Below are 26,424 nucleotides of genomic sequence, written 5' to 3'. Positions count from 1 at the left end.
AAAATAGAAGTTTGGAAAATTATATTTAATATGAGAGAGTTGCACTTAGTTTTAAGGTGTCTAAGTTGAAATTCTCTCTAGCTCGCGTTGTACATGGATTTGTTTATGAAATCTGGTTTACCTTTTCACTATAGCTTCTAATTCTTCCTTCATAGCCTCCGGTGATATGAACTTTCTGATATCACACTGTGTCATTCCCATTTTTATCTAATACTTTTGATCTTATTTTATTGTTTTCCAATTTTATCATTTTGCAACACTAAGTTGGCATTTTTGTCGCTTGCTATGATTTATGATATAGAAAGAGTAGGCATATCAAATTATTCTTCCAAATTTAGACTGGAAATCACTCACAATTCTTCCAACTTGTTGTGTACAGTATACTGCGGTTCAGGAGACGTTCCAGTTATTCCTCCTGTACCCTAAAATGGTAACTCAAGCTGCATTCTGTCTAAGATGCATTTGGAAAATGAATTTGGGTTATCCAAAAATATCTGTTATTGCATTTGATGTTAGTTAGCCTTCTGTGCTAGTTTATAATCTTATAAAAGCACTCTCGTAACTTTTTGAGTAATACTTCAAGTTAGGGAATAGGCGAAGTGCACAGCAGTAATCAGATGGTGACTTGGGGTTCCTATTTCAGCAAAAGTCACAACAATGTGCCTTATACAGTGAATTTTTTTTTCCAATTTGGTTGATATCACATTTCCAAATGGTTCAACAATATTTCATGAATAGTGGTCTGTTTAGTGGCAACTTGACCACATCAAAACATGTTAGTCACAAGTTCTACCAATCAATCTGTGAGTAGTTTCTTTTATTCTTACAGTTTACATACAGTTATTTTGATTTGTCTTGCTTGATTGGTAATATTGGTTTCTGTCATAAGAACAATCATCTTGATCAAGCCTTTTCCATCTGTAAGACAAAAGTAGCCGATATATATCGTTGGCAAAAAAGGCCCACATGTGATAGATATCTTTCTTTTGTTCCACATGATGATCACTATTCCTTTTCCCGTTGGAGGGATGTGTGTGTATTGTAAGAGGTCGGCTTCATGATGTTTTGAACTTAAATATTAATATAGTGTGTGACAAAAGTCTAGATGGATATCAGTTGGAATCATGAAGAAAAACAATGGTTATTATATTGACAAGTTTAAGAGTGTTGTTATTGTTAAATATTTAGTGAAAGGTTTTTCAACTTTAGTTCTCTAAATTTTAAATGGATAACATGTGAAAGAGTTTTATACCACCAAAATGCGAGTTTAGTTTATTTATCTCTTTGAGATTAAAATGTCGCACAAAATTATATTGAATTATAACTTCTCAACTAATCGGTAATATACTCTTAAAAGTGTTGGAAAAAGGATGAATCTAAAACACAAATAAAGTATTAAAAGAAATTGATCTAATTATTATTATTATTATTTTATTTTGAGAAAAAGAAGATAAAAAGAGAAATTTCAATTATTCATTATTAAAATGTTAATAATGAAAAAGCAAAAGCAAGGACCATGAAGAAAGTCACAAAATGGACCTAAAATCTAAACGGTTGATTTTACTGTTTTAGCCTCCAAAATCCCAACGGCTACTTTCTTATGACCGTTTCTAAAATCCCTCAAATTCAAATTGATGAACACAACAACTACAAAAAAAAACTACTATACTACATTTTACACTCAACAACGACCCTCAAAAATCTCTTACAAAAACACTTACAAACAATACTTGCAACATCTTCAACTTTTTTTTCTCCTCCTTGTTTTTCAAATTTCAAAGATTCGTACCAGAACAAGAATGGTGTATTCTTACACACCCACTTATTATTCTACTCTCCATGATTCAATCACTTCTCTCTGCAAGTCTATTCTTCCTTTCAGCTTCAAGAAGCGTTGCTTACCGGCTGCCGATCAGAAGTTAGCGAAGCTTCAATCTGATAACCTCAAATGGCAGCAAGATTCCTTCCACCAAATGCTCAAATTGATGGGTCTTCACAATGAAGGCATTTTAGCTGAAAATGAAGTTTCGGATTTCAAAACCCATTTGCTCGATACTATGATCGCTTCGCCGGTGGAACATGAACACCCAGTTATATTGAGAGATAAGCTGTTGTTCTTGCAGGTTCGTAGTTTATAAATGCTCTGTTTTATATGTGTGTGCTCTGTTTCTCTTGGAGTATTCTGTTTCAGGAACCAAATGGGATTTGGGTTCTTTTTTTTTTTGGTATGTTTGTTCTTATCAGGAGCTTCTATATGCGAAATGCATAACGGCAGATGAGTATCATTCTTCGAAGAGGCCTCTGCTTCAGAGATTAGCGGTTCAAGGAGCTGAAATTGAAGCCAGAGATGTGATCTTAGCCGACTCAAAAGATAATATGAAAGAGAATTCTGAAGAAGAATGGTCAAATATTGACTTGAGAGATGAAAAGACTTCACAAAAATCGAACTCGAATTCGAAGAATAAATCAAAGCATATGTTGGGTATGAAACACATAAGAGGAGCCGCGTCGGTTTTTAGTTTTGGGTTATCACAAAAATCAGAGAGGAACAGAAAAGAGAAAAGTATCTTCGATTTTGAAAACCAATTGTGCAATAACAGTGAAAGTCATTCGATTCTGATGTCGGAAAGTTCATCAAACAAGGAAATGAGTGAGGAAAAGGCAAAACGACGACCCTTTAGGACTCTGTTTCAGGGACACGACAGCGGTGGCGACAGTGGCAATTATGGTCCAGATTATGAAGAAAGGATGAACAAATCTGGAAAAAAACAATGGGGTTTCAATGGGTTGAAGAAATGGAAGAGAGACGAAACAGAGGATGAGACGGCTCCATTGCCACTCCATGAAAGATCCGACAGTGAAGCTTTTTGGGGTTCTTCAAATTCAACTCAGCTCGCAACGAGTCCATTAGGGGAAGGGCCCAACACTAAAATGATGAAAAGGAAGTTGCATTCAAATGGGTCTCCATCGGATTTCTTCATTGACAAGGTAATGAACAGCCACAATGTCAGTTCCCTGTACATTTGAAGTTTTTGTTTTATTTTTTATCATCTTCTAATTTTGTTAGTAATCAGAAGGTTTTAGGCGAGAAGATAAAGAAAGAGCTTTCACGAATCCAATCAGAGCTCAACACTTCAAATCCCAACCTTAAATTCTCGTAAGATCTTCAAAGATTATCATTGGTGTCACTTTCTCTGTTTGTTCTTCTTCTTTTAAATCGTTTCAAATTCAGGGATGATCAAATCGAGGCTATTTCCACCAGGCTTCCTGTTGATAAAGCTGACCTCAAAAATTTCTTCCCAAAGTAAGATCCAATCCTCGTTTTAAGTTATAGGAAAAGCATTAAAGTCAATTATTTGATCTGTTATTGTTTTGCCTTCATAATAAGGTCATGGTGCGATCGTTATGGAGATGTAGTAATTGATGTGGTGAAGAAAGAGTTCAAAGACCATGTGGGAGAGATGGAGAATAAGAGAAATGCAGCATATGAGAAACGGCACAATAGCAGCAATTCGATGAGATGGACGACTTTTGAGGACGATGAGAACTGCCAGCCAAATCTCATTAATGATCCGAAGAGCTTTCAGAACAATCCTTTCTTTGACGATACATCAAAGAACACTACTATTCATCAAATGAGATCTGATCCTGCCTATGAGAATCCATTTTGGAGGCCAAGCACTGGTCTTTCCACGCTCAAGTAGTTGTAAGCCAAGACAGCTGAAATTACTGTCTCTCTGTCTCGTTTATCTTTTGTTTGTCATTCGCCATTGTCATTCACCATTGTCAGTGCCATATTGTACAAGTGTTTGAATCATTCAAACCAAACTGGCTTCTATTCATTCAATTTTTTAGGCTCAGGGAAAAGAATTTGTGCAAATATTTCATCTGAAACTGCTATACAATATGGATGCCTTACAAAATTAAATCATGGGGATTCAGTTAATCCCCAGTATTAACAGGAGATAGGATAATGAGAGTTCCATTATCACTATTATTATCGCTATATACAATTCTATCAAATTGTTGGGACTTCATTGTTTGGTACTACTGAACATTCATCATTTGAGCCTGCACGAACATCCCCTCGACAAAGTGGGCATACCCTGTTAGACACAACAAGGCCAACAAGGCAGATGAGATTAGTTGATTGCACAATAGCAATAATTGAAGTATATGTTGTGACGTACCCGTGAATCTCCTTCAACCATTTATCGACGCATAACATATGATACTCGTGGCGGCAAGGAAGGACTCTTATTTTATCACCCTCTTCGTACTCAGCCAGGCAAATGTAGCATCTAGCAGATATTTGTAAATATTCTCAAATTAGAATTTAAGCAAGAAACAATAGACCAAGCATGGCATTAGCAGTATATTAAGAGGATTGCAAGTTATATGTTGACAATCAGAGCCATAAGGAGAAGATTCCAATTTGATAAGAGGAGTTCCATCCATATCAATGCAAAACATACACTGAGAACTTAGCTAATGGAAAGAGGAAACCTACTGCTCAATTTCATCTCCTCCATTAGTTGTCTTTTCGTGGTTCTTCAGAGGAAAAGAGTCAACAACTGCTTCTGGTGCTGGGAGTGAAACCATAGACAAGGCAAGAGAAACGGGCTGACCATGAATTTCATCCAAGACCTTCAGATAAAAAAAGAGAACAAGAAGTGAGATAACATGTTGAAATACAACAATAGAACTCCAAAAAGTAGGCAGTGTTTGAGTGCTTCAATTTTATTAGAAATATCAAATGGCCTAAACGAAATTGATGGCATAGAGTACCAGTTAAAGTGAATGCCTACACTATAATGTTAATGTATGGTTTACTCAACACAATATCATCTTAAAATTTAAAGAATTGATCAGGGGAAAACTACCTCAAATAATGCTTCAGCAAGCATGATTATCCGTGATATGCTTGCACGGGTACTTGAGTGTTCTATCCTTGAGAATGAGTCACATGAGCAAGGACCATTAGGGTGAATGCCTGATGGGCAAGATACATTCTGCTGACTGGTTTCGGTGAGACTACTACGGAGTCTTTCCCATATCTGCATCTATTTGAGAAGCAATTAAGAATAAACACAACAAAGACTGCGACTACATTCTATTACTACTTAAAATGAAACATGGAACATTTCAGTTCAGTGGACTGCTAAGTGAAGCTGATCTACACTTATACTAAAAATTGCTAAAAGCATTTTTGTTATTTCTGTCCAAAAGATCACTGCATATCAGCCTTTTCAAGATAAAAAATAGTAATAATCAAAAGAAATTCATAATTTTTAATATTCAGAATGTAACCTGAGATCTTGAGTTTCTTTGTTGTTCATTCAAGATGTGAATTCTGCTGGAAAAATGTCTTGAATCGCCACTCACTTCATCATCAATAAAATCACCACTTATATCAAGGAGCCACCTGTCTGTATCTCCTGTATTGCTAAAGTTATTAGATGGGAAAACAAATGGAGATTCTCTTTGTCTTCTAAAACTACGTCTTGAAAAGGCATCCCAAAACAGTCTTCTGCTATTTCTTCTGACCTCAAGAGAACTTGTGTCTGTGCTACTTGTAGATAAAACGTTGGAAGAAATACCAACCATATCAACATGAGGCAAACCCACATCTCCATGGTCTAACTCCCTATCATCAGACTCAAGAGTGTCTAAAATTGAGGGTTCCTCTTGTGAAGATTCATCTCCAAGAGATTGAAAAGTTAATGGAAGACCAGAACCAGAAGGAGAAGATTCCAAAAATGGGCCCTGAATTACTGACACCTCGTCCTCTTGAATGGAACCTGTCAGCCCACTAGAACATGAGTTTCCAACCTCTTGAGTAGTCGAACTGCTTGCTGCAAACATGACCTTTGTGCAGACTGGTGATATATCCTTGTCCACTGAACCATCAATGCCATTTACTGCATCCTCGTTAGCCAAAATATTTACAGATACTGGTTCCGAAGATTGATGTCCTTTAAATGAAGTACCATTCGACGCATTACTATATCTATGAGATTCATCAGGACTGTAATCGGCACTAACCTGTTGAGGAGAAGCTAATTCCTTATTTTGAAACAAGCACTTCCCATGAACATTGATATCAATATTTCTTGGATCATCTACAGCAGTTCGTTCCTCACCGTCTGCAATGCCATTCTCGTATGAGGTCTCAGAATAAGTGCTTGCATTAGGAAGTTCCATTCTTATAGATCCATTTGTGGGGAGTTGAACTTCATCAATGTTGTGATTACATTGTTGATGTTCTGTCGGATGGACAAGAAATTGAACCGAAGAATCTTCCATCTATTAAAGATAGGTGTCAGCTTTTTTACTTAATCTGTCATCTAAGCTTGACAAAGCTTGAAAGTAATTTCGGTGCAAAATGGAAAAAATGACAATTTAGATGGTTAGAAATTAATTATAATTGCCTAGAATCAGGACTTGAATGGAACAATTACCTTTCATTAGATTTCTATTTAGTGAAAATATTGCCACCTAGATGAACTGGCTTGGTAATTGATTAAAAGATGTCACAATGCAAAAATATAAGCACAGCCAATAAAGAGCACCAACCAAAGCGAGCTTAGCTCAACTACAATTGGCATGACTTTCCATCCTAGAGGTGAGAGGTTCGAATCTCCCAACTCACAATTGTTTTTCTCAAAAAAAAAAAATAAATAAATAAAAAATAAAGATCACATATACCTTTTAAGCATATGGGTGTTAAATTATCACTATAACATAGCCAATAAAAAGCTTAAGCTATTCGATTAGCAGCATTAAGAAAATCTAATGGGTAAACAACATTTTCTGGTCGATACATTCTCGATATCATGTGGCTCAGCACGTAGACTATTTATAAGAAATAAACTGGAGTAACATTGCAAATATTTAAACTTAGAAATTCTAATTATAACAGTACCGAAAACTTTAATTGTTAGGCCGAACTTATATTGGATCTTCTCAATATATTCATATTCTCAATTGATAAGCAATGAGGTGATTAACACGAAAACAGAATGATCAATAGAACTACTCTTACAAAGACTAACAGAGAAAAATGTCAATTCCAAAAATCCTGGATGGCCACTTTGGATGTCTTACAAGAAAATTGAACAAAAACAACTTTACACACAGCTATTTCAATTGGCCAAACTAAAAAAGGAAGTTTTAAACTAAACAAGAAATTGTAACATAATCCGACAATTGAATTATCATTTTTCGTTTACAAAAGAATTGGAAACAGAAAACAGAGCGGCACTTTGATCGATATCAACCGAAACATAAAAAATGACACAAACATAACATTCAAGATTTCAATTTTAGGTCAATTGGCAATCTCAGGCTGTAAAAAGAACTTTCAATTATCCCCAACCACCAACCAACTTTTGCAGGATTCAAGGTTCAAAATCCAAACAATTGGATAGTGATCATTACCCACCAACAATCAACAAAACAAAACATCATCCCACGCACAAGCAAAACAAACGCAAACATATTACAAAAGCTACAGCAATTTCGGACCTAATTTCTGTGAAATACACCGATCTTCTTCACTTCTTGGTAGATCAAAACTCATCCAAAATGCCCCTAAAAGCAACCCCGAAACTTCAAGCAACTAAAAAGCACACCAAACGGATACAAAACTTCAATGAAACGAAACCACATGAAACATCTCCAACTAAGAGACGGTATCGAGGGTCAATCTTTAACACGAAGACAATCAATCCCGGATTATCCAAACAAGATTCCAAAGACGAATTAGATTCAAATTCACTAAGAAACAGAAGAAATGGGTAAAGAAGAGAGAAGAAAAGATTCGATGATGAAAAATGAAGAATTAACCTGATGAATCGCGCGAGAAGAGGAAGCACCGCAAAAGAAAGAGCATAAATTGGAGCGGTTGGTGCGGTAATCTCGGGAGCGAGAAGGGCGCGACCCCAGACGACTACAGCTCGAACCCATTTGGGTTTTGTGGGAAAAGGGATGGTGGGAATGGGTGAAGACGATGAAGATGATAGAATTTGAAGGAAACCCAATTGAATTGAGTCCTTTATGATTTCAAATTCAATCAAAAAAATCAATAATTTGATTGATGGGAAATGGGAAGTTCGTGATGTTGTTGGGGCTACACTACATAGAACCCATGTATATTAATAATTATTTTGCCTTTTGAAACTTTTATTATATTGTTTTTGTTATCGTAAAAGGGTTTCCGAAGCTTTTGCTTGGTATTAAAAATAAATTTCAGAGGTGTCATGTCGCCATAGCACTTGACAATGAGCCTTTTGGAGCAAATTTATTGTTTGCTGTGGTTGTGATTGTGAACAAATTCCGCCACAAATTCATGTTTTCATTTTCTTTTCTCAACCTATGAAGACATTATCTTTAATCATACTCCTTAATATATCATACAATCATTAAAACCAAATAAAACAAAAGAGGATATGCCAACCCCAATTTAACTCAATCACACTTATAAGTACTAACAACCAAGATTTCAGTTTAAATCTTCTCACTTTATTAAAAAAAAAATCAAATGAATCCAAAGATGGAGAAGTGAGTTTTCTTTCCTTTTTTTTTCTTCCTAAAATCACCAGAGTTTTTCCTAATTCATTATTTTTGTATCAAAGGTGGTGATACTTTCTATTTCAAACTTGCTGCATTTTAATGTATTATATTAAACTATAAGCTTTTTATTTAATAATAAAGTTAAAAAAACCTAAGAATTTCAAATTATAATCGATAAATAATAAATGTACTTAGAAATGTATAGATTTAAATCTTAAAATTTAAAGACCAAATTGAAACAAAACTCAAATCTCAATAAAAAAAACTGTAGTAGTTGAAATTTCATAGATTAAATTGAATCAAACTCAAAACGACTAGAATGATAACATCTTTGAAAATTTGAGAACAAATACAAACTAAACCTAGAAGTTAAAAACCAAACAAATATACTTTTTCACTCCATTTATGTGATATATATAAACTACAAAAGTATCAACTTTTAAAGTAGCCTTTGTATTATTTGGGTTTTAGTATTTAGAGAAGTTGAGAGCTTTTTCTTAAAAATTATTGAAAACATTTTTAAAAATTGTTAAGAAATTAAAAGAAATCATTTTTAAAATTTTGTTTTCGGTTTAAAAAGACCACAAAGTTTGAATCAATATCCTTTCTATTTAATTTCTCCAATAAATATATGACATGAAATTAAAAGTAATAAAAGAGATCATAAATAAGACTATATATATAGATAGATTTATAGATATTAGGGGTTTTTTATAATAAATATGAAATGTGTTTGACACAGAGGAAATATAAATTATCAAAGCAATATAATTTTATTGGTTTCCGATAGTAAATAAAATAGATAAATAAACAAATGGAAATATTTTGTAGACTTCATAAAGATTGATCCATACAGTCAACCATAAGAGAAAAATAACATCTACTAAGGCTGGTCACGAGGTAGATAAATGGTGACCAAGTGTTCGTTTATTAAACTATATGTGCATTGGTTCATTTTTAGCGACCAAATTAAGTTAGTAACATCAAATTAATTAGTTCAAGAGATTGTTGTGAAACTATTTATCAATATAATCAAAAGGGTCTAAGACATTATATAAGTGCTAAAAAAGATTGGGTGTTCTCTATTTTCTGGCATTTTCTCTAAATGATTACTAATTTAATCTGTGAAAAGTTGGAGGCTAAACATCATTGCTGGCATGTGATTTTCTATTCTTCATCATGTTTATTCGATTCTTTCTCATACATCATAAATACATACATTGTGGGTACTGAAAATTTGGTATCAACACTTCTTTTAACATATCAAACAAGTTTCTAAACATTACACTTTTCGACACCTAGATTAAGATTTTGATTAAAATTTCAACACATATATAGAAGCATATTACAAACTCGGTTCAGTTTCATTTAGATAATCTTTATCCATTGTAAGTAGTTTTATTTACGATATTAAGGATCAACTTGAAATAGGTAAGAAAAAATGTTTTTAAAAATTATTTTCATTTGAACACTTTAATAAAAACTTCTTAAGAAAAAAAACATACATGGTTAGACTACTCTTTTTCCAAAGTTTTACTTTTATTTTTTGTTTAATGTAAAGGCTTATTTGATTTGTTATATGCTATTTACATTTACTAATTTCAAATTACAATAAAAGAATTGATTGGTGGAGGTGTTGGTGGTGCGTGATTGAGGTTGAGGAGAAGAAAGTGATTTGTTTTTGAAGATGATGGTCATAAGTGGTAAGTGGAACGACTCAAAAATGGTTAGTGACGGCCGTTAAAGGTGTGGCGACAGATAATGATTTGTAAAATGTGGCGGTGAAAGTTTCTAAAACAAATAAAGAAAATTAACTATTAAATATTTAAAATTTATTCTTCTAAATATTGGTTTCAAACGTTTATCCTAAACCAACTTTTTTCAAACAACTTATTATTATTTTTATTTAATCAATAAAAAGTATTTCAAACACACCCTGATATCAGTTTTAATTAAAAAAAAAAAAAAACTCTATTTCATATTTATGGGTTTGATTTCTTAATCCAAAAAATTCATTCCTTAGTGATGAACGCAAATTTGATTTTAAATGTCAAATCCACGAACCAAATACTTTTTAAGGAGTAAGAGAAAGTTAAAAATGAGGAAATATATCAATTCGTTTATATGATTGTATCAATTTACATACTAAACTAATAATTATATCAATTTAAATTTTAAATTTTGAAAGTTGTATCAATTTAAACCCCAAATTAATAATTATATGATCAATTTAGACCCTGAACTTTTAATAGTATATCAATTTAAACTCAAAATTTATATAGTTTTTGTTGGAATTTATGCTCTCACTAGTACAAAAGTGGTCTACAACGACAGTTATTTACTGTCGTAAACGAATTTCGCGACAATTATTTTCAGTCATAGAAGCGGGAGTCATGGAAAGGCCTTCGACGACAGTTTTCGAAAACTGTCGCAATAGGTTATTTTATGACATGAAATAAATGTCGTTAATCAACATTCAACGACTTCAAATAACTGTCATAATCTATTTTATGACATTCAATAACTATCATCATTTCTTTATTAACGACAGTTAAATAAATGTCACGAATTCATTTATTGTGACATGTATTAATTGTCATGAATATGTTATTCGCGACAGTTTTTTTTTGTAAAAATGTCATTGTTTAGTTATTGACGACATTTTTTTCCAGTCAACGATTGTGCAATCGTGACAGTTTTTCGATAACATTAAATGTCATTGTTTTGCTATTGACGACATTTTTTTCCAGTCAAATATATTGCAATCGTGACAGTTTTTTTTTAACAAAAATTGTCATTGTTTATCTATTGACGACATGTTATTCCTGTCACATATAGAGCAATCGTGACAATTTATTTTGTTAAATAATTGTCATCGTTCTCCAATTTACAACAACTAATAACTATCACAAATTCTTTTGTTACGTCATTTATTTCCTGTTCCACATTTCTCAATTTCCTATAGTTTTTTCCTGTTCTCCATGCAGCTCCACCATTACACGAACCATTAGAATGACAATAATGTAGTTGAGAATGACAATTTTGAAATTATACAAGTTTCACACCAATGTACAAAAAAATAGCCAACACTTTAATATATATACACTATAATACGATTTATAATATTTGTACATCTTAATACAAGTTTCAATAATCCACATGTACGAAATACTAGCCCTTAATCAAAAAATATTTTGAATAGTATTCGAATATATTTGACTGGACCAACCGAGAATGTTCGTTTCTGAAAATGATATTTGAAGTTGTCGACTCCAGTTGAACCTACAAAGACAACCTGAATATAAGTATCCATAACACATACGCACAGTCAATGAATAACTAAATCAATGTTTCAACAAAATACAGAACACAAACAAGAACTTCAACACTTGATTCCATGAAATGAAAAGAGAAGACCATGAGGACTACATTAGGCAAACACAGCAAACAAAAACATGCTGCTACTCTTTCTCTCTAGAATACACATACCAAAAACATACCCCATCTCACTCTCCCATTCTCTATCAAGGAGAAGAAGAACGTCCAACCAAATGAAAAGAGAAGATCATGAGGACTCATTAGGCAAACACAGCAAACAAAAACATACTGCTACTCTTTCTCTCTAGAATACACATACCAAAAACATACCCCATCTCACTCTCCCATTCTCTATCAAGGAGAAGAAGAACGTCCAACCAAATGGCCACTGCAAATTGAACAACTTCTTGGGTTGTTCCTAGTCCTTAGAACAAAACAGCCTACGACAATACATGTACGACAATTTGTAATCCTTAGAGTTGAACAGTTTGTATTATGCAATCATCGCCAATAAAGATGAACTATGAATAATCATGTACCAATTCTCTCAAATTATTAAAACGAATAGGAAGATTACAGCAATTACTCAGGTTCAGGAACAAAAAAAGTGCTACAGGGATTGAAGGGTTCATGTTCAAGCCATACATGTATTGACATACCATTCATTGTTGGTTTGCGACAATGTAGGTCTATAGCATTATCCCATGAGTATGACAAAGCTGTCCATATGTTGGAAGACCGCAGTACTGAATTACAAAAACCAATTAGACAGCACATTGCAAAAACATACATCTCTAATCCTCAATCCATATATTAAACATTCAAAGGTAGTGAACCAAGGACACAAGCAAATAATCATCTTCAGCAGTTATTTGATTGCAAGAAGATTCATATCCCAATGCAGTATGGCACCAAATACCAAAATTCCATGAGCCAGTCACATATACATCGAACTCTTCCTAAGAAACCTATAAGCAAACACACATTCATATCCACTTACTTAAAAGCAAGTCACATATACTTAGATGTGATAAAATTACCATTCACTTACCCCTTTCATGCTTAAGTCTGTTCAAAAGAATGCGCTTAACATTTTCTTGTGTGTCGTTCGGGTTTAACAAAATATATATTAACAAAAAAATCCCCACAAAATACTTCAAAAAATGTTGTTTCCTAATCTGGTGCTAAGCACGATGTACGTGCTTAGAAAGGAACTCCGCCAATTCCGATCTAACTTCATCGATTTCATCTTGACAGTACGTACGAGGTAAACTTTTCATCTGTAAATAATAAAGTGGTTAAGAATTATTTTCATTCCAAACAATGACATAAAGTGGTTCAAAAACTCTAATACTTACGACATCTACAATCGAAGTACTCCTCGCAGAAATTATGTCCTGCATGAATCGCATAACATAGTACCCGCATTCTACCACCCCATTTTGTTTGGGACACTGGATGTAGAATACAAAAAGTACATGTGAAACATTTAAATTAATAACTTATTTACGACTACCCTACTGGTCAATGCCACATACCTTAACAACCTTCCAACTCGGTTTTTTCTTCTTTGATATATCGAATGACCTACCACATAATATAAGATTGTTAAATAATTAAAATAGTTGCACACATAATAAAGACATTAACGACAATAATATGACCTACATCTGAAGCACTTCACTCATGTCTCAGTCAATTCGATTCTTCAACGGGTCAATCCAATATGCAGCACCCTTTGTAGGATTAACAACGACCAATGTCCAGTGATTGCTAAGAACACATTTCCACCATTATAAATTTATACACAAATAGTGAATTCAAATCGTGAATGTTAATGAAAATGTCATTATCATGTGCTTACCCAGAGTTGTATGGGAACAATACGACTTGGTCATACTCGGCTCCGAGAAGTCGAGCATTCAACAACTGCGCACGCGATTGTTTGTAACTCGAGTAACTTACAGATCCGGCATCCATGAACTTGAACAAGCTTGAACTTCGTCCTTGTACCATAATTGTGTGAAGGTACTTACACAATGAAATGTCATTACAATTAAAAGGAGACCGCAACCATCAATGACGTATATATATTAAAAGGAAATCTTACATCATGTAAGCATCTAGGCATGATGTGCATATTGGCTGCATTGACGAGAAATCCCTAAGTGACTCAACCATAATGCAACATTTTCTCTTCACATCGAATAGCTCTAAAGGCGTGTTTAGTTGAATCGATGACCCCATATGTTCAACGAGTCTAACCAAACACCGGAGTGCCACTGGAGCACGTAGATATGCTGCACTAGAGAATGTGGACGGATCCGTATTGAAGCCCATAGTCCTTCTATCACAAAAATTTCAACTACTGTTAGTATAATTTGATGCATGAAAACTCCAACACAATAAGACAGACAATTACCTTATCATTCCTAGTAAGAACAAGATGTCGTGGCCACATTAAATGTGATCCGACTTCATGCGTCAGTTTCGTGACTCCTTCCTTTGTCGGATTTGGAATCACACATTGGCCATCGAGGATAACATCCACTGATACCTTGATGTTCTCACCGTCACCTTCAGCATCAAATATTGTCCCATGTGCAATGATAGTATCTTCAGTTTCAAACGCAAGCATACACGGAGTTCCAACCTACGTACAATTATATGTTAAATATGTGCACGTAAAGTTAGTCAATACGTTTTAAGGGTTATGTCAAACTTCTTACAAGATTAAACACGTATATAGAATTGTTGTGGAACAGTGTGCCTTAATTATTAAAGTATACTTTAAACTGACCTTCAAGTCACTTGATCTTGTGTCCCCCACATTTTCTTCTTTCTTCACTTCTGTCACAACGTCAGCCGCTTTATCTGGTACTGAATCAGAGGCTACGTCTTCAGTCTCATCATCTGAAACCCCTTGAACTGATGGTGTTCCTTTCGAACACATACTAGGGTCTTCTTGAATTGAGTGACCCAAGTCCAATAGGATCTAATCCAGAAAGAAAATCTGAACAGAATTCAACTGTCTCCTCGCATATGCTTGCTTCTGCAATGCATCCTTTCGGTCGAGCTCTACTGCGAACATAACTTTTCAACACTTTCATGCATCGTTCAAATGGGTACATCCATCGCAAATATACTGGTCCACAAAGCTTTACTTCTCTAACGAGATGAACGACAAGGTGAGCCATGATTGTAAAAAACGAGGGTGGGAAATACTTCTCAAGATTGCATAAAGTCAGAACTCTATCTTCTTGAAGTGCATCAAGATCTGAGACAGAAAAACTTTTGGCACAAATCGTATTGAAGAAGAAGCACAATCTACTAATAGTGTACCTCACATTCTTCGGTAGGACTGAATGTCAATTGGAAGCAGTTGCTGCATTAAAACATGACAGTCGTGCGACTTAAGGCCGGTCAGTTTTAAGGCATCCAAAGAGACACGACTACTAATATTTGCTGAATAACCTTCTGGAACTTTAATTTCTGACAAAGTCTTGCAAAATCGATACTTCTCTTCTTTTGACAGTGTATAACATGTCGCAGGGATATAAGTTCTATTACCAGTAAACGTTGGTGCCAATTCTGGTCTAATTTTCATCTCAACCAAGTCAAGTCTAGTATTCATCTCATCCTTACTTTTTCCTGGTATATCAAGTAAGGTGCCCACTATGTTCATGCATACATTTTTTTCAATATGCATTATGTCTAAACAGTGTCGAACATGCAAGTGTTTCCAATATGGTAGTTGAAAAAAAGCAGGTCTTCTTTTCCAATAGTCATTGCCACCTTCATTATGCACAGTCTTCCCACACTTCTTCCCACATGAAAATATCATGTCTTTCATCTTAAGGTACATGGCCTCGCCCGACAAGGGTTGTGGAGGAATTCCATGCTCTTGCTTCCCATTAAATTTTTTTTTTTGTAATCTGTATGGATGATGTCTTGGCAAATACTTCCTGTGTCCCATGTATGACATTTTCTTTCCATGTTGCAATCTTATAGAAGTAGTCTCCTCTCCACATATTGGACAAGCCTTGTATCCTTTCACACTAAAACCGCATAGATTACCGTATGCTGGAAAATCGTTGATGGTCCATAATAAGACAGCCCGCAGTGTGAAATATTCTTCCTTATATGCATCGAAACAACGAACTCCATCCGTCCACAACGTTTGTAGATCATCAATTAAAGGTGCTAAGTACGTATTGATATCGTACCCCGGTTGCTTTGGACCTGATATTAACATTGTCAGCATCAAATGTTTTCTTCTCATACACAGCCATGGTGGAAGGTTGTATATTGTAGTGATGATGGGCCAACAACTGTACGTCGTTGACATATCTCCAAATGGGTTAATTCCATCAGTAGACAAACCCAAACAGAGATTTCTCGGTTCTGACCCAAAGGTTGGCCACATGTGGTCTATCAATCTCCATGATGGAGTGTCAGCCGGGTGTCTCAAAACACCATCAACTTGTCTATCTATCGCATGCCAACACAAGTTCTTAGCATTTTCAGATCTCTTGAACATTCTTATAAATCTTGGAATTATTGGAAAGTACCACATCTGCTTAGCAGCCACACCACTTTTTTCCTTCTTTGAGTTCTTAGCGATCTTCCACCTTGACAAACCACACTTAGGGCACTTGGTCAACTTTTCATATTCTTTTCTGTACAAGCAACAATCATTAGGGCATGCATCAATCTTTTGGTAACTCAGTCCTAGGGCACCAAGTGTTTTCTTCGCTTCGTACAAAGAACATGGAATTTCATTGTTATCAGGTAATAGATCACTTATTATGGACAGCAATTCAGAGAAGCTAGTATTCGTCCAACCATACCTAACCTTCAGGTTATACAATCTCACGAGGGCTGATAACTTTGTGAATTTCTTACATCCTGGGTATAAGGGTTTCTTCGCGTCATCAAACATAGTGTCGAAGGTATTTGATGCATTAAAAGATTGTTCTTGAACAGATTGTACCATATTAATTGTATTAAATAAATCGTCGTTTTCATCAGTTTCATCCACTGTAGTTTCCATCGTGTTGGCAACGTTATCTGAGTTCAATTCTTCACCATGCCAGATCCATACCTTGTAACTCTTATCAATTCCATTGGCATACAGATGATACCGAACTGTTGAGACATCCTTAAGTAAACGATTGCCGCAATTCAAACATGAACATCTAATTGAATTAAGACCTTTGGCATGACTCAACCCAAATTTAATGAACCTTTCGACTCCTAAATCATATTCTCTTGACATCCTATTTTGGGTCATCCATGACTTGTCCATTGTGTAGAGGTCTAAGTTGGCCTCGAAATAAACCTGATTACAAAAGAGATTATAGGCAACAACTTTTAAAACTCAAACTTTCAAAACGGTAGATAATCCTCAAAGTACTTAACAATTTATTTCATACCATTTAGGAATTTTCTTGAAGGAAACTTATGGACTAGGTTCAACAACCCCCAATTATTCTAAAACATTTCAAGGACAATTTCCTTTACAGACATGATGAATGATGAAGGGAATTAGTTGACAAATAATTATAACAATAGTTTGTCCTTAGTTAGTTGATTAGGGTAGGTTTGTATAAGTACTTTGGCTTACATTGTACAAGTAATTAGACTAATAAGCTAACTCAGAAATTAAAATTGAAGAGAAGCTAACCGTTAGAAAACACAAATTGAGCATAAATCAAATTCACAAAATAAGCTCATGTGCTTGCAAGAACAAATTAAGGTCATATAACAGAAAATCAAAGATTAATGACTGAAATTGGGATAAACTAAAACTCAAGAAACAATCCAATGGAGACAACGAAGAACTTCATAGAGAGAGAGTGAGAGAGAAAGAGATAAGGAAGAGAAGCTTACCGGCGGAGGGGTGGGGTGACGACCGACGCCCACGATTTGAAGCTTCGGGTTGATTGGAGAGGTTTGGAGAAGACGGGGGTGGTGGCGACGGGTTGGTGGAGAAGGTTTCGACGGACGGGCAGGAGGGGGGTGGTGGTGGCGACGGGACTTCACGCCGAGGGGAGGAAGAAATTGGGGGAAATTTGGGGGAAAGTTAGGGCACGCGGATGGGAGGAAAAATTTGGGGAAAATTTTGGGGAATTTGGGTTTTTTTAAAAATATAAATAGGTAATTTTAATTTTTTAAATATAAAATAATAAAATTTTTAACCCTAACATTCTATGACATTTAATAACTGTCGCGAAAAATGTTTTCCGAAAAATTTCGTCTTTTCCCGCAAAAAACGCGAAATTCTCTATTTTGTGACAGTTTTTTTTTCCATTCATTTTTTGAGATATAGAACTGTCATAGTAGACAGGTTTTCTTCTAGTGTCTAAATCTCGTAGTTTGTAACTTAAAACTATATTCTATTTAATAAAGTTGTTATTGAGGATTCTAGTATGAAATGAGTCAATCATCCACTTTGGTATCTTATTGAACAAAAATGGTGATATTGTTCCACCATTGATCAAGAATTTTGATTTTTGGGAAGTATAATGATCATCCAATGAATTAAGATCACAGGACTATCTAATGTAGACTTGAACTTTATGTAGAGACATAAACTTGGATCAAGTTCGAGTATATAGAGTCTAAACGATCTATAGTATATGAATAATGTTGGACACCTTATTCTAGCTAGTAAGATTATGGATACAACTCACTTTGTAGTTAGTATAAACAATATGACCTTGAATCGTTCACGTAGAGACATGAAAGTGGGGCATCTTATGTAAAGTGTTTACATAAGACTAAACCCATGAAAGTCACTATTTCACTATAACATTATTTACTATTTAAGACTGACTATTTTTTTGTTTATTGATAATCTTGGTAACTTTAATCTTAATCCTAAGCTAAGTAGGAACTTCTATTCACACAGGAATATCCTTAAACCTGCATAGGTGAGGGCAACTCATCAACGCTAGCTCATTAAGTCTCTCATTTCAGGGGTAAGATCGAGTGGATAGTTGAGAACATAGGATGGAAGATAGAATTCACTTATGCTCATTTATAGGGTTAGTAGATAGGTTGTTCCCTTAAGGACTAAATCTAGATGATCTTGAATAGAGGTCCATCCTCTCATTAGCCCGAGAGAGATTTATTTTATCGGTTGGATCTTAAACCAATTGTTCGATAGTGGGTTATTAGGACTTAAGGAATGAGATGTAATCTCGGGGGTAAAACAATATTTTGACCTAGCCAACACTACAAATAACCTGTGAAGAATTAACTTACTAATCATGTGGTTATATCAAATGGACACAAATATATCTATAGTAAGGAGAGGTGCAATTATAAGACTTTAATAAAATGACCTGTTAGTTAATGAATGTTGATTAACTCGGTCTAAAAAGGTTTAACTAGTTAATCTCAAATCGTTATAGCTCATGATCTATAGGTCCATTAGATTCATCTGCTAACTCATATGGAATAAACTGAAAACAATATGATTGAATGATTTGAATTCTTCGACTTAAGAAATGAGAGAAAAATCGACAAGTATATGTGATATAGCAGTTAGTTATCAGTTATTAGATAGAGTTTTATGTTTAAATCTGATTTAAATATTAAGACTATAAATGCAGATTCATATTCGAAAGCTCAGAATTGATGGAAATGGTCTAAATTGTAAAAAGTCAAATGCTTACTTTTGACTTTTGAAAAATCAAACATTGATCGGTGATATATTCAAATGTGATTTGACCTTGACCGGTGATATATAAATGCAGATTCATATTCGAAAGCTCAGAATTGATGGAAATGGTCAAAGTTGTAAAAAGTCAAATGCTTACTTTTGACTTTTGAAAAATCAAACCTTGATCGGTGATATATTCAAATGTGATTTGACTTTTGAGAAAATGAATGCAGATCCATGCTCAGGAAATCAAAATTAGTCAAGTCGTACAAAATGAAAGAAAAAAATCAAAATGTTGACTTTAGAGAAAAGACCAAAATGCCCCTGGACTTAAGTTAGTAGAAAAGGTTGGATAATCTAATTAAGTCTCCGTGGGCTACATGAAAGCTCATGGTGATGACACCTAGCCCACTAAAAGCGAGTGCTACAAAAAAAAAAAAAAAAAAAAAACTTTTGATAGTTTTCTTTTGTTTTCATCGGTTGTATAATTCCACTTATTCATGAAAAAAAAAACTTAACTAGAAGAAAAAAAATCCTCATATGGAAGAAGTTGTTCTTCCCTCTAAAATTTTCATATCTCTCTCATTTCAATTCTACATTTATCGGGTCCCATAATCCTATTCTAATTTCAAAGAATAACAGGTCAATACTAGTAGTGGTTCGAGTTCGGGGTTATGTGAAGACTACGATAATTGGGAGGTTCAAAGGCATGATTTTCGTTAACCCTAATTTCATTTTAATTATAGTAGTAATGCATGCTAATATCTAACTAAGATTAGATTCAATTAGAGTGATTTAGATCAAATATTTTGTTGTGCATGACTGAGATTTTGTCATTTGTTTCAATTTAAACTCTCAATTATCTTCTATTTGGATAACTTATGAACGTTGAGAGTTTAAATTAATACACTAATGAAAGTTTGGAGTTTAAGTTGACACAACTATTAGTTTAATGTTTTAATTGATATAACTCCCTAAAGTTCATAATTTAAATTGATACAATTGTTAGTTAAAGATCTAAATTGATACAACCGATTGTTCAAAAGTATAAATTGATATTTGATCTAAAATTACAACCACATACCTATCTTTTAAATATAAATATAGTACAAATACAATAATAGACTAATTAAAAATGATATTTAGTTTGGTCTGCTAAGTTAAATTATCCAAACCTTCCATATTTTTTGAGTTTTATTTGGGAGGGTGTTTGATACAACCCTAATCAAATGAGTTAAAGACTATTTTTTTTAGATCTCCACAAATAGTCTATTTATATGCCTAATTTTCTTTTTAGTTTAAAACACATAAAACATTATATAAAATTGTACACTAAAATAATTTAGTTAAATTATAGGAAGTGCCTTTTCATTATGCATTTAAATTCTAAAACCTTAAGTTGATCATAATTATGCTACATTATCACACTAAAATTATGATATTCATCATTTTTGACATCAAACATTTTCATATCAAACTAAAGTCCCTTAAATAAAAACGGGACCAAAGAAATAATGGGTCCAAGCTCGTCGAGCAAATGGACCCAAGTCCAATAGACAAATGAATCCAAGCCCAAGTTCATCAAGTAAAATGGGCTCAAGCCCAAGTCGATCAAGTAAATGGACTCAAGCCCACCTAAAACCAATGAAAATTCTCTATAAACAGAGACATTATTTTGAGGGCATCTTTTGGTTGAAAGAAGAATTGAAACTCTAAAGTATCGAAGATTCAAACTTCTACAAGCTCTTAATATGTGCAAGTTCGTATCAACTTTGAGATCAACGTCTTGAAAGATTAAATTTTCCTTAAATTTACAACATCCTGAAAATAATCGAAGATAAAGAAGTTTTAAGTTTTTAGCTTGTATTAGAGAGAAAATACCAAATGAGTAAATATTAGAGATTGTATTCACAATATTCATCAATATACGAAGTTCAATTTCATGAATTACATTTTTCCTTAAATCTGGTGTGAACACCTTTATAATTTTGAAATTGTTCCCAAAGAATTACCTTTTTCTCTCGTTAAAATGAAAGGTAACAATCAATGCTACAAAGAATGTGTAGAAGCTTGAAAGATTATATAACAACATATATGTATACCTTCAAATATTAACATGTAAGGGGTTAATTTGAATTTTTCATTTTTGTTATGGGTGGACTTATCAAATCAGCTAATTGAACCAAAAGGAAAATACACCCTTAGGACTCATAGAGTAACGCCAAGGAGTTGTGTTCATTGATAAATTTGAAAATAATTTTGAAAACTATTGTGCAACGATCCGGTTAAATTATAGAAACTATATATAAACTTTATCCATTATTTTATAATGAATTTTCGCAATTGTTTCAAATTTTATTGGAGTAGAAGTCTTTTATAATTCTAGATATAAATTTCAATTTGAGACGATGTGACGATGATTTTGAGATATAGTGTGATGATTCAATTTTTCATTCTAGAGCATCGTCACATCATTCGAGTTCCAACTTCTCTTATATAGAAAAGAGAAAAAAGATAGTTAAAAGAAGGTTATTTTTCAAATTTCTGTCAGAATTTAGAGATAATATTGAAGGTGATTTTGTAAATAAAAATGTGGGTAGTTTCTCTAATTTAGTGTAAAGTGGATTACATTTCGAAAGTCCAAACTCCGTAACGGTTAAGTCACCGACGATGACGCGAAGATCCGATCCGAAACCGCAAGATTGGACTTTTCTCGTCGTCGGAACCCTAGCTCCGACCTTCTCTTTGAAATCTTAAATCCGAAGCAATCGATTGGTCAAAATTTTAATCCGCCACTGTCTTAATTCATTACCTCCGTCTCTTTCCAGGAAATTTCAGTGTCTGATTCAGGGTTTTATTTCTTTTCTTCTTGAATCTTTTATTGAGCCTATCTTCTGAATCAGACATTGTAATCTTCTGTACTTGTTCTTCTTATTTGCAAATGGGGGAGAGGGAAAGTTCAATTTCGTAGAGCTTCTTATCCTTTCTTTTTTCTTTTGTACAGGTTGCATAGGTTTTGCAGCAACTGTACAACGATCTTGATTGATTTGCGTTCGTCCTCTTTAATCTTGAGACTGTTCTGAGGTTTTCTCTAGTTGTTCTGTATTTTACTGTGATTATCTTCCCGGATCGGTTACGATGCTATCAAATCGCTCCGTTGCTCCAGCGATTGATTTGATACCATGCCTTAAACCTCCCCACAGAACTTTAGATTTTCACAGAATCTTAGTTCTGACCATCACTTTCTTTGCATATGCGTCCTTCCACGCCTCAAGAAAACCTCCTAGTATTGTCAAGAGTGTGCTTGGACCAACAATCCCAGTAAACTCATCAACCATTTTGCTGAATTTGACTTCGATTGAATCGGATTTGACTTCCAATGGAACTGGGTGGGCTCCTTTTAATGGCCCTGATGGTACCCAGTTGCTTGGGGAGCTTGATCTTGCATTTCTTTCTGCATATTCCATTGGAATGTATTTTGCAGGACACGTTGGTGACCGTATTGATTTGAGGTTGTTTCTTGTTTTTGGGATGATGGGTAGCGGTATTTGTACAATACTATTCGGGTTAGGATATTGGTTAAATCTTCATGTCTTGTGGTTTTTTATTAGTGTTCAGATTGTGTGTGGTTTAGTTCAGTCAATTGGATGGCCATGTGTGGTGGCAATTGTAGGAAATTGGTTTGGTAGAGCTAGGAGGGGACTGATAATGGGGATCTGGAATTCACATACTTCGGTTGGAAACATTCTTGGATCGATTATAGCTTCCGGGATCTTGGAACTTGGATGGGGTTGGTCGTTTGTGGTACCTGGAGCTTTAGTGATTTTCGTCGGCATTTTGGTGTTTCTGTTTCTTGTTGTAAGTCCAAGAGACATTGGCTTTGGAAACTCTGATGGTCAGATTGAATTGAACGGTGAGGTGAGTCCAGTAGAAAAATTGGAGATTACAGATTCTGAGGAGGCAGTATTACTTGATGATGTACATTCAGATTCTATGGCTGCAATTGGTTTCTTAGAGGCATGGAGGTTACCCGGCGTTGCACCATTTGCCGCTTGTCTTTTCTTTTCAAAGCTGGTCGCTTACACCTTTCTCTACTGGTTGCCATTTTACATCAGACACACAGGTACTTGTTTCTTATTGCTAAGGAATGTTAACATTCTTTGAAATACAAATTTTAGAATGAATGTGTCTTCGAGAGTTCTTAGTTGTTTAGACACTCAATCCTGAAGGGTTTATATTTCTAAATAGGTTCAGAATGATGTGAAAATGATTTTCTAATTCTAGTTTTGTAGTCCAATTGCTTATACTAGTCTTTTCTCTGTTGGTTAGCTGTTGCTGGTGTGCATTTATCTCATAAAACAGCCGGCATTCTCTCAACAATATTTGACATCGGAGGTGTTTGTGGTGGAATTTTAGCAGGATTTATCTCTGATTTGATTGATGCCCGTGCAGTTACTTCAATAACATTCCTAGTACTTTCAGTTCCTGCTCTAGTTCTATACCGTGCTTTTGGGAGCATTTCCATAATCACCAACACCTGTTTGATGTTTCTTTCCGGATTACTTGTCAATGGCCCATACTCGCTTATTACAACAGCGGTTGCTGCTGATCTCGGTACTCAGAGTTCAATCGGCGGAAATTCACGCGCTTTAGCAACCGTAACTGCGATCATTGATGGGACTGGATCTGTTGGGGCAGCTCTTGGCCCTCTAATGGCAGGATATTTTTCCAGATTTGGATGGAACAGTGTGTTTTTCGTGCTGATTCTTTCCATATTCTTTGCTGCTCTCTGCTTGGTTTGCTTAGCAAGAACTGAAATCAAAGAAAAGTTGGACGAAGGACGATGGTTTTCTAATAGGCAGACCTCACCAACAATAGTCTAAGAGATCTTAAGAAATTTTGAAATACGTTCAAACAATTAGAGTAGGAGATTTCTGAAAGAAAAAATACATTTGAGGAAATTTTCAACGGTATTTGTACATCATTGTATCCCATTCTTTTGTATTCCTTAGAAAGGAAAGATTCATGTACCCTACACAGTTATTGAGTGTAGAATACAAAAAATAATCAGAATCTGCCGATGGCTTGGTATATAGAATTACTAGAACAATGAGCTTAGTCCATGAATAATCAGCTTCATATTGTTTTGCTTATAATGTTACAAGTTGATACAAGGTGACAAGAAAGATGACTCAAATTTATATTTTTTACTGTGTTATAATAAATGTATTGCAATAACTCTCCATCTTCAAATCTGATATAGGTGAACTTGCTTATAAATGGCATAGGTCAACCCTAAGCCTAAAGGTACTAGAACCAACTTCTTCTGTGAAACACCCCATCACTTTTTCCTTGTTGAAATTATTTTTCTTATGGTTCTTTTAACATTGCAAGCATCGATTTTTCTCATGCCGTAAGTTTTAATTTATGTGAGAAATAGTTGGCCAGATAATAAATAACACGTCATGTCTATGTTAATGCTTGAGATCATCAAATTGAAAGTTTAGAGTATCTCATTAGACTTAAAATTTAAATTTATATGGAATAGAGAAATTGATTTTTTTTTTAACTTTTGTATATGTCAGTGACCTATTCAACATCCTTAAAAGTTCAAGTGACCTATTCAACGTCCTTAAGTTCAAGGATCAAATAAATATAAACTTCAAAATCCAAAGATTTAAAGACCCATTTAAATTAAATAGAGAAAAAAGTATCTATTAAATCATTTATTTTTATTTGAAATTAAAGATTTGAAAATTAGTTCAAACTCAACCTAAATTGGTAACACAACAGAAAAACAATGAAGTAAAAAGAAGAAGCTAAATAGAGATTAATTATAGATTCCTAATTTAAACCCATACTATTATATAGTAATGATTTGGTTAAATCTAAATTGGAAAACAAGAAAGATGGGTTTATCAATGCTAAACGTCGTGTATTGATACACCAAAATCCAAGCCAAATTCGTTTCTTAAAAAAACATGAGAATGAGAATTTGCACACTTGAATGCATATGCATCAAATGAAGCAAGCATAAGAGTTTGGGATTAGAGAGAAGGAATGAACACGAACTTTTACTAGAACTAGAATAATAATAATGTATGTATATAGTTACAGTGTGTTGACCTAAGTCATCTAAAACACGGTTCTAACAAGGCTAATAGAACCAAAACATGCCCGATTCAACAATATGCTAGGGTGCTACAATTGACTTATGTTTGGTCTATTCTTGGTCCGATTACCTCTTTATCTTCACCGAATGTCGGTTAGGGCGTTTAGGTCCATTTAAACCCATGGCAAAGTGAGTAAAGAGTATATGTAGTATACACCCGAAAGGGTAGACAAAAGGTAGCATGAAGATATATGTCCTAATCTAGTGCCCCTACATATGGTTGAGCGCAATTTCGGCTCAATGGGCCCAAAATTCTTGACTAAACAACAACATGGGGGAAGCCCACAGGGTAAAAAGTTGTATTGTAAGAAAGTAAGAAGAATGAGTATTAAAAAAAAAATGGTTCAAACAAAAGAATCACAAGCCCATTTGTGGGTCCCTTTGGCCTTTCCTTAAGGGACACCATGCCCTTGTTCCCATTACGCACCACACCTACCATTTTCATTCCCTCTTCTAAATTACTAACCATTTTTGTCTCCTTTTCTCTCATTTCTTCAGATGGTTCAATTTTGCTTTTCCCTACTTCTTTTGTCTTTGTTCAATAAATAATGGGGTTGGAGTTGGAGATCTAACCCTTCAATTTTCAATTATCACTATTTTACTCATGCAAATCTATACGATGGAGCATCATAATATAATAATTAAATTTTACTTTTATAAAAGTCCATTTTTGAAGTGGTCTACTAATCCC

General features: G+C 34.3%; 4 protein-coding genes across 6 annotated transcripts; 2 read left to right on the top strand and 2 right to left on the bottom strand.

The window, feature by feature from the left end:
• The first annotated feature begins 1,639 nt into the window (after window positions 1-1,639).
• LOC101215616 lies at window positions 1,640-3,860 on the top strand. 2 transcript variants are annotated; one of them, XM_011657467.2, is made up of 5 exons: window positions 1,640-2,123; window positions 2,245-2,988; window positions 3,075-3,157; window positions 3,233-3,304; window positions 3,389-3,860. In XM_011657467.2, exons 1-5 carry the CDS (start codon window positions 1,800-1,802, stop codon window positions 3,702-3,704), a joined length of 1,539 nt encoding a protein of 512 aa, XP_011655769.1. In that variant the 5' UTR covers window positions 1,640-1,799; the 3' UTR covers window positions 3,705-3,860. The 2 variants fall into 2 exon arrangements, with proteins under 2 accessions (XP_011655769.1, XP_011655774.1); XM_011657472.2 differs by having other exon boundaries at window positions 1,641-2,123; window positions 3,078-3,157.
• On the bottom strand, window positions 3,818-8,234 carry LOC101215855. Of its 2 annotated transcripts, none has more exons than XM_011657474.2 (6): window positions 7,849-8,234; window positions 5,311-6,306; window positions 4,884-5,063; window positions 4,511-4,647; window positions 4,191-4,301; window positions 3,818-4,106 (listed from the first exon to the last, which is right to left on the bottom strand). In XM_011657474.2, exons 1-6 carry the CDS (start codon window positions 7,966-7,968, stop codon window positions 4,019-4,021), a joined length of 1,632 nt encoding a protein of 543 aa, XP_011655776.1. In that variant the 5' UTR covers window positions 7,969-8,234; the 3' UTR covers window positions 3,818-4,018. The 2 variants fall into 2 exon arrangements, with proteins under 2 accessions (XP_011655776.1, XP_004146706.1); XM_004146658.3 differs by having other exon boundaries at window positions 4,884-5,057; window positions 7,849-8,231.
• A 7,001-nt stretch (window positions 8,235-15,235) lies between these two features.
• Window positions 15,236-17,200, bottom strand: LOC116404143. Its single transcript, XM_031886411.1, has one exon. The coding sequence runs from the start codon at window positions 17,198-17,200 to the stop codon at window positions 15,236-15,238; it is 1,965 nt and encodes a 654-aa protein (XP_031742271.1).
• A 4,954-nt stretch (window positions 17,201-22,154) lies between these two features.
• On the top strand, window positions 22,155-24,762 carry LOC101204310 (putative glycerol-3-phosphate transporter 5). The gene is made up of 3 exons (XM_011657464.2): window positions 22,155-22,469; window positions 22,566-23,684; window positions 23,891-24,762. Exons 2-3 carry the CDS (start codon window positions 22,700-22,702, stop codon window positions 24,442-24,444), a joined length of 1,539 nt encoding a protein of 512 aa, XP_011655766.1. The 5' UTR covers window positions 22,155-22,469; window positions 22,566-22,699; the 3' UTR covers window positions 24,445-24,762.
• The last annotated feature ends 1,662 nt before the right edge of the window (window positions 24,763-26,424 follow it).

Source organism: Cucumis sativus, chromosome 1 (genome assembly GCF_000004075.3).
Source record: "Cucumis sativus cultivar 9930 chromosome 1, Cucumber_9930_V3, whole genome shotgun sequence".
Classification (NCBI taxonomy): Eukaryota; Viridiplantae; Streptophyta; class Magnoliopsida; order Cucurbitales; family Cucurbitaceae; genus Cucumis; species Cucumis sativus.
The sequence above is the reverse complement of the archived record's forward strand: the minus strand, read 5'-3'. Positions and strand labels throughout refer to the sequence as shown.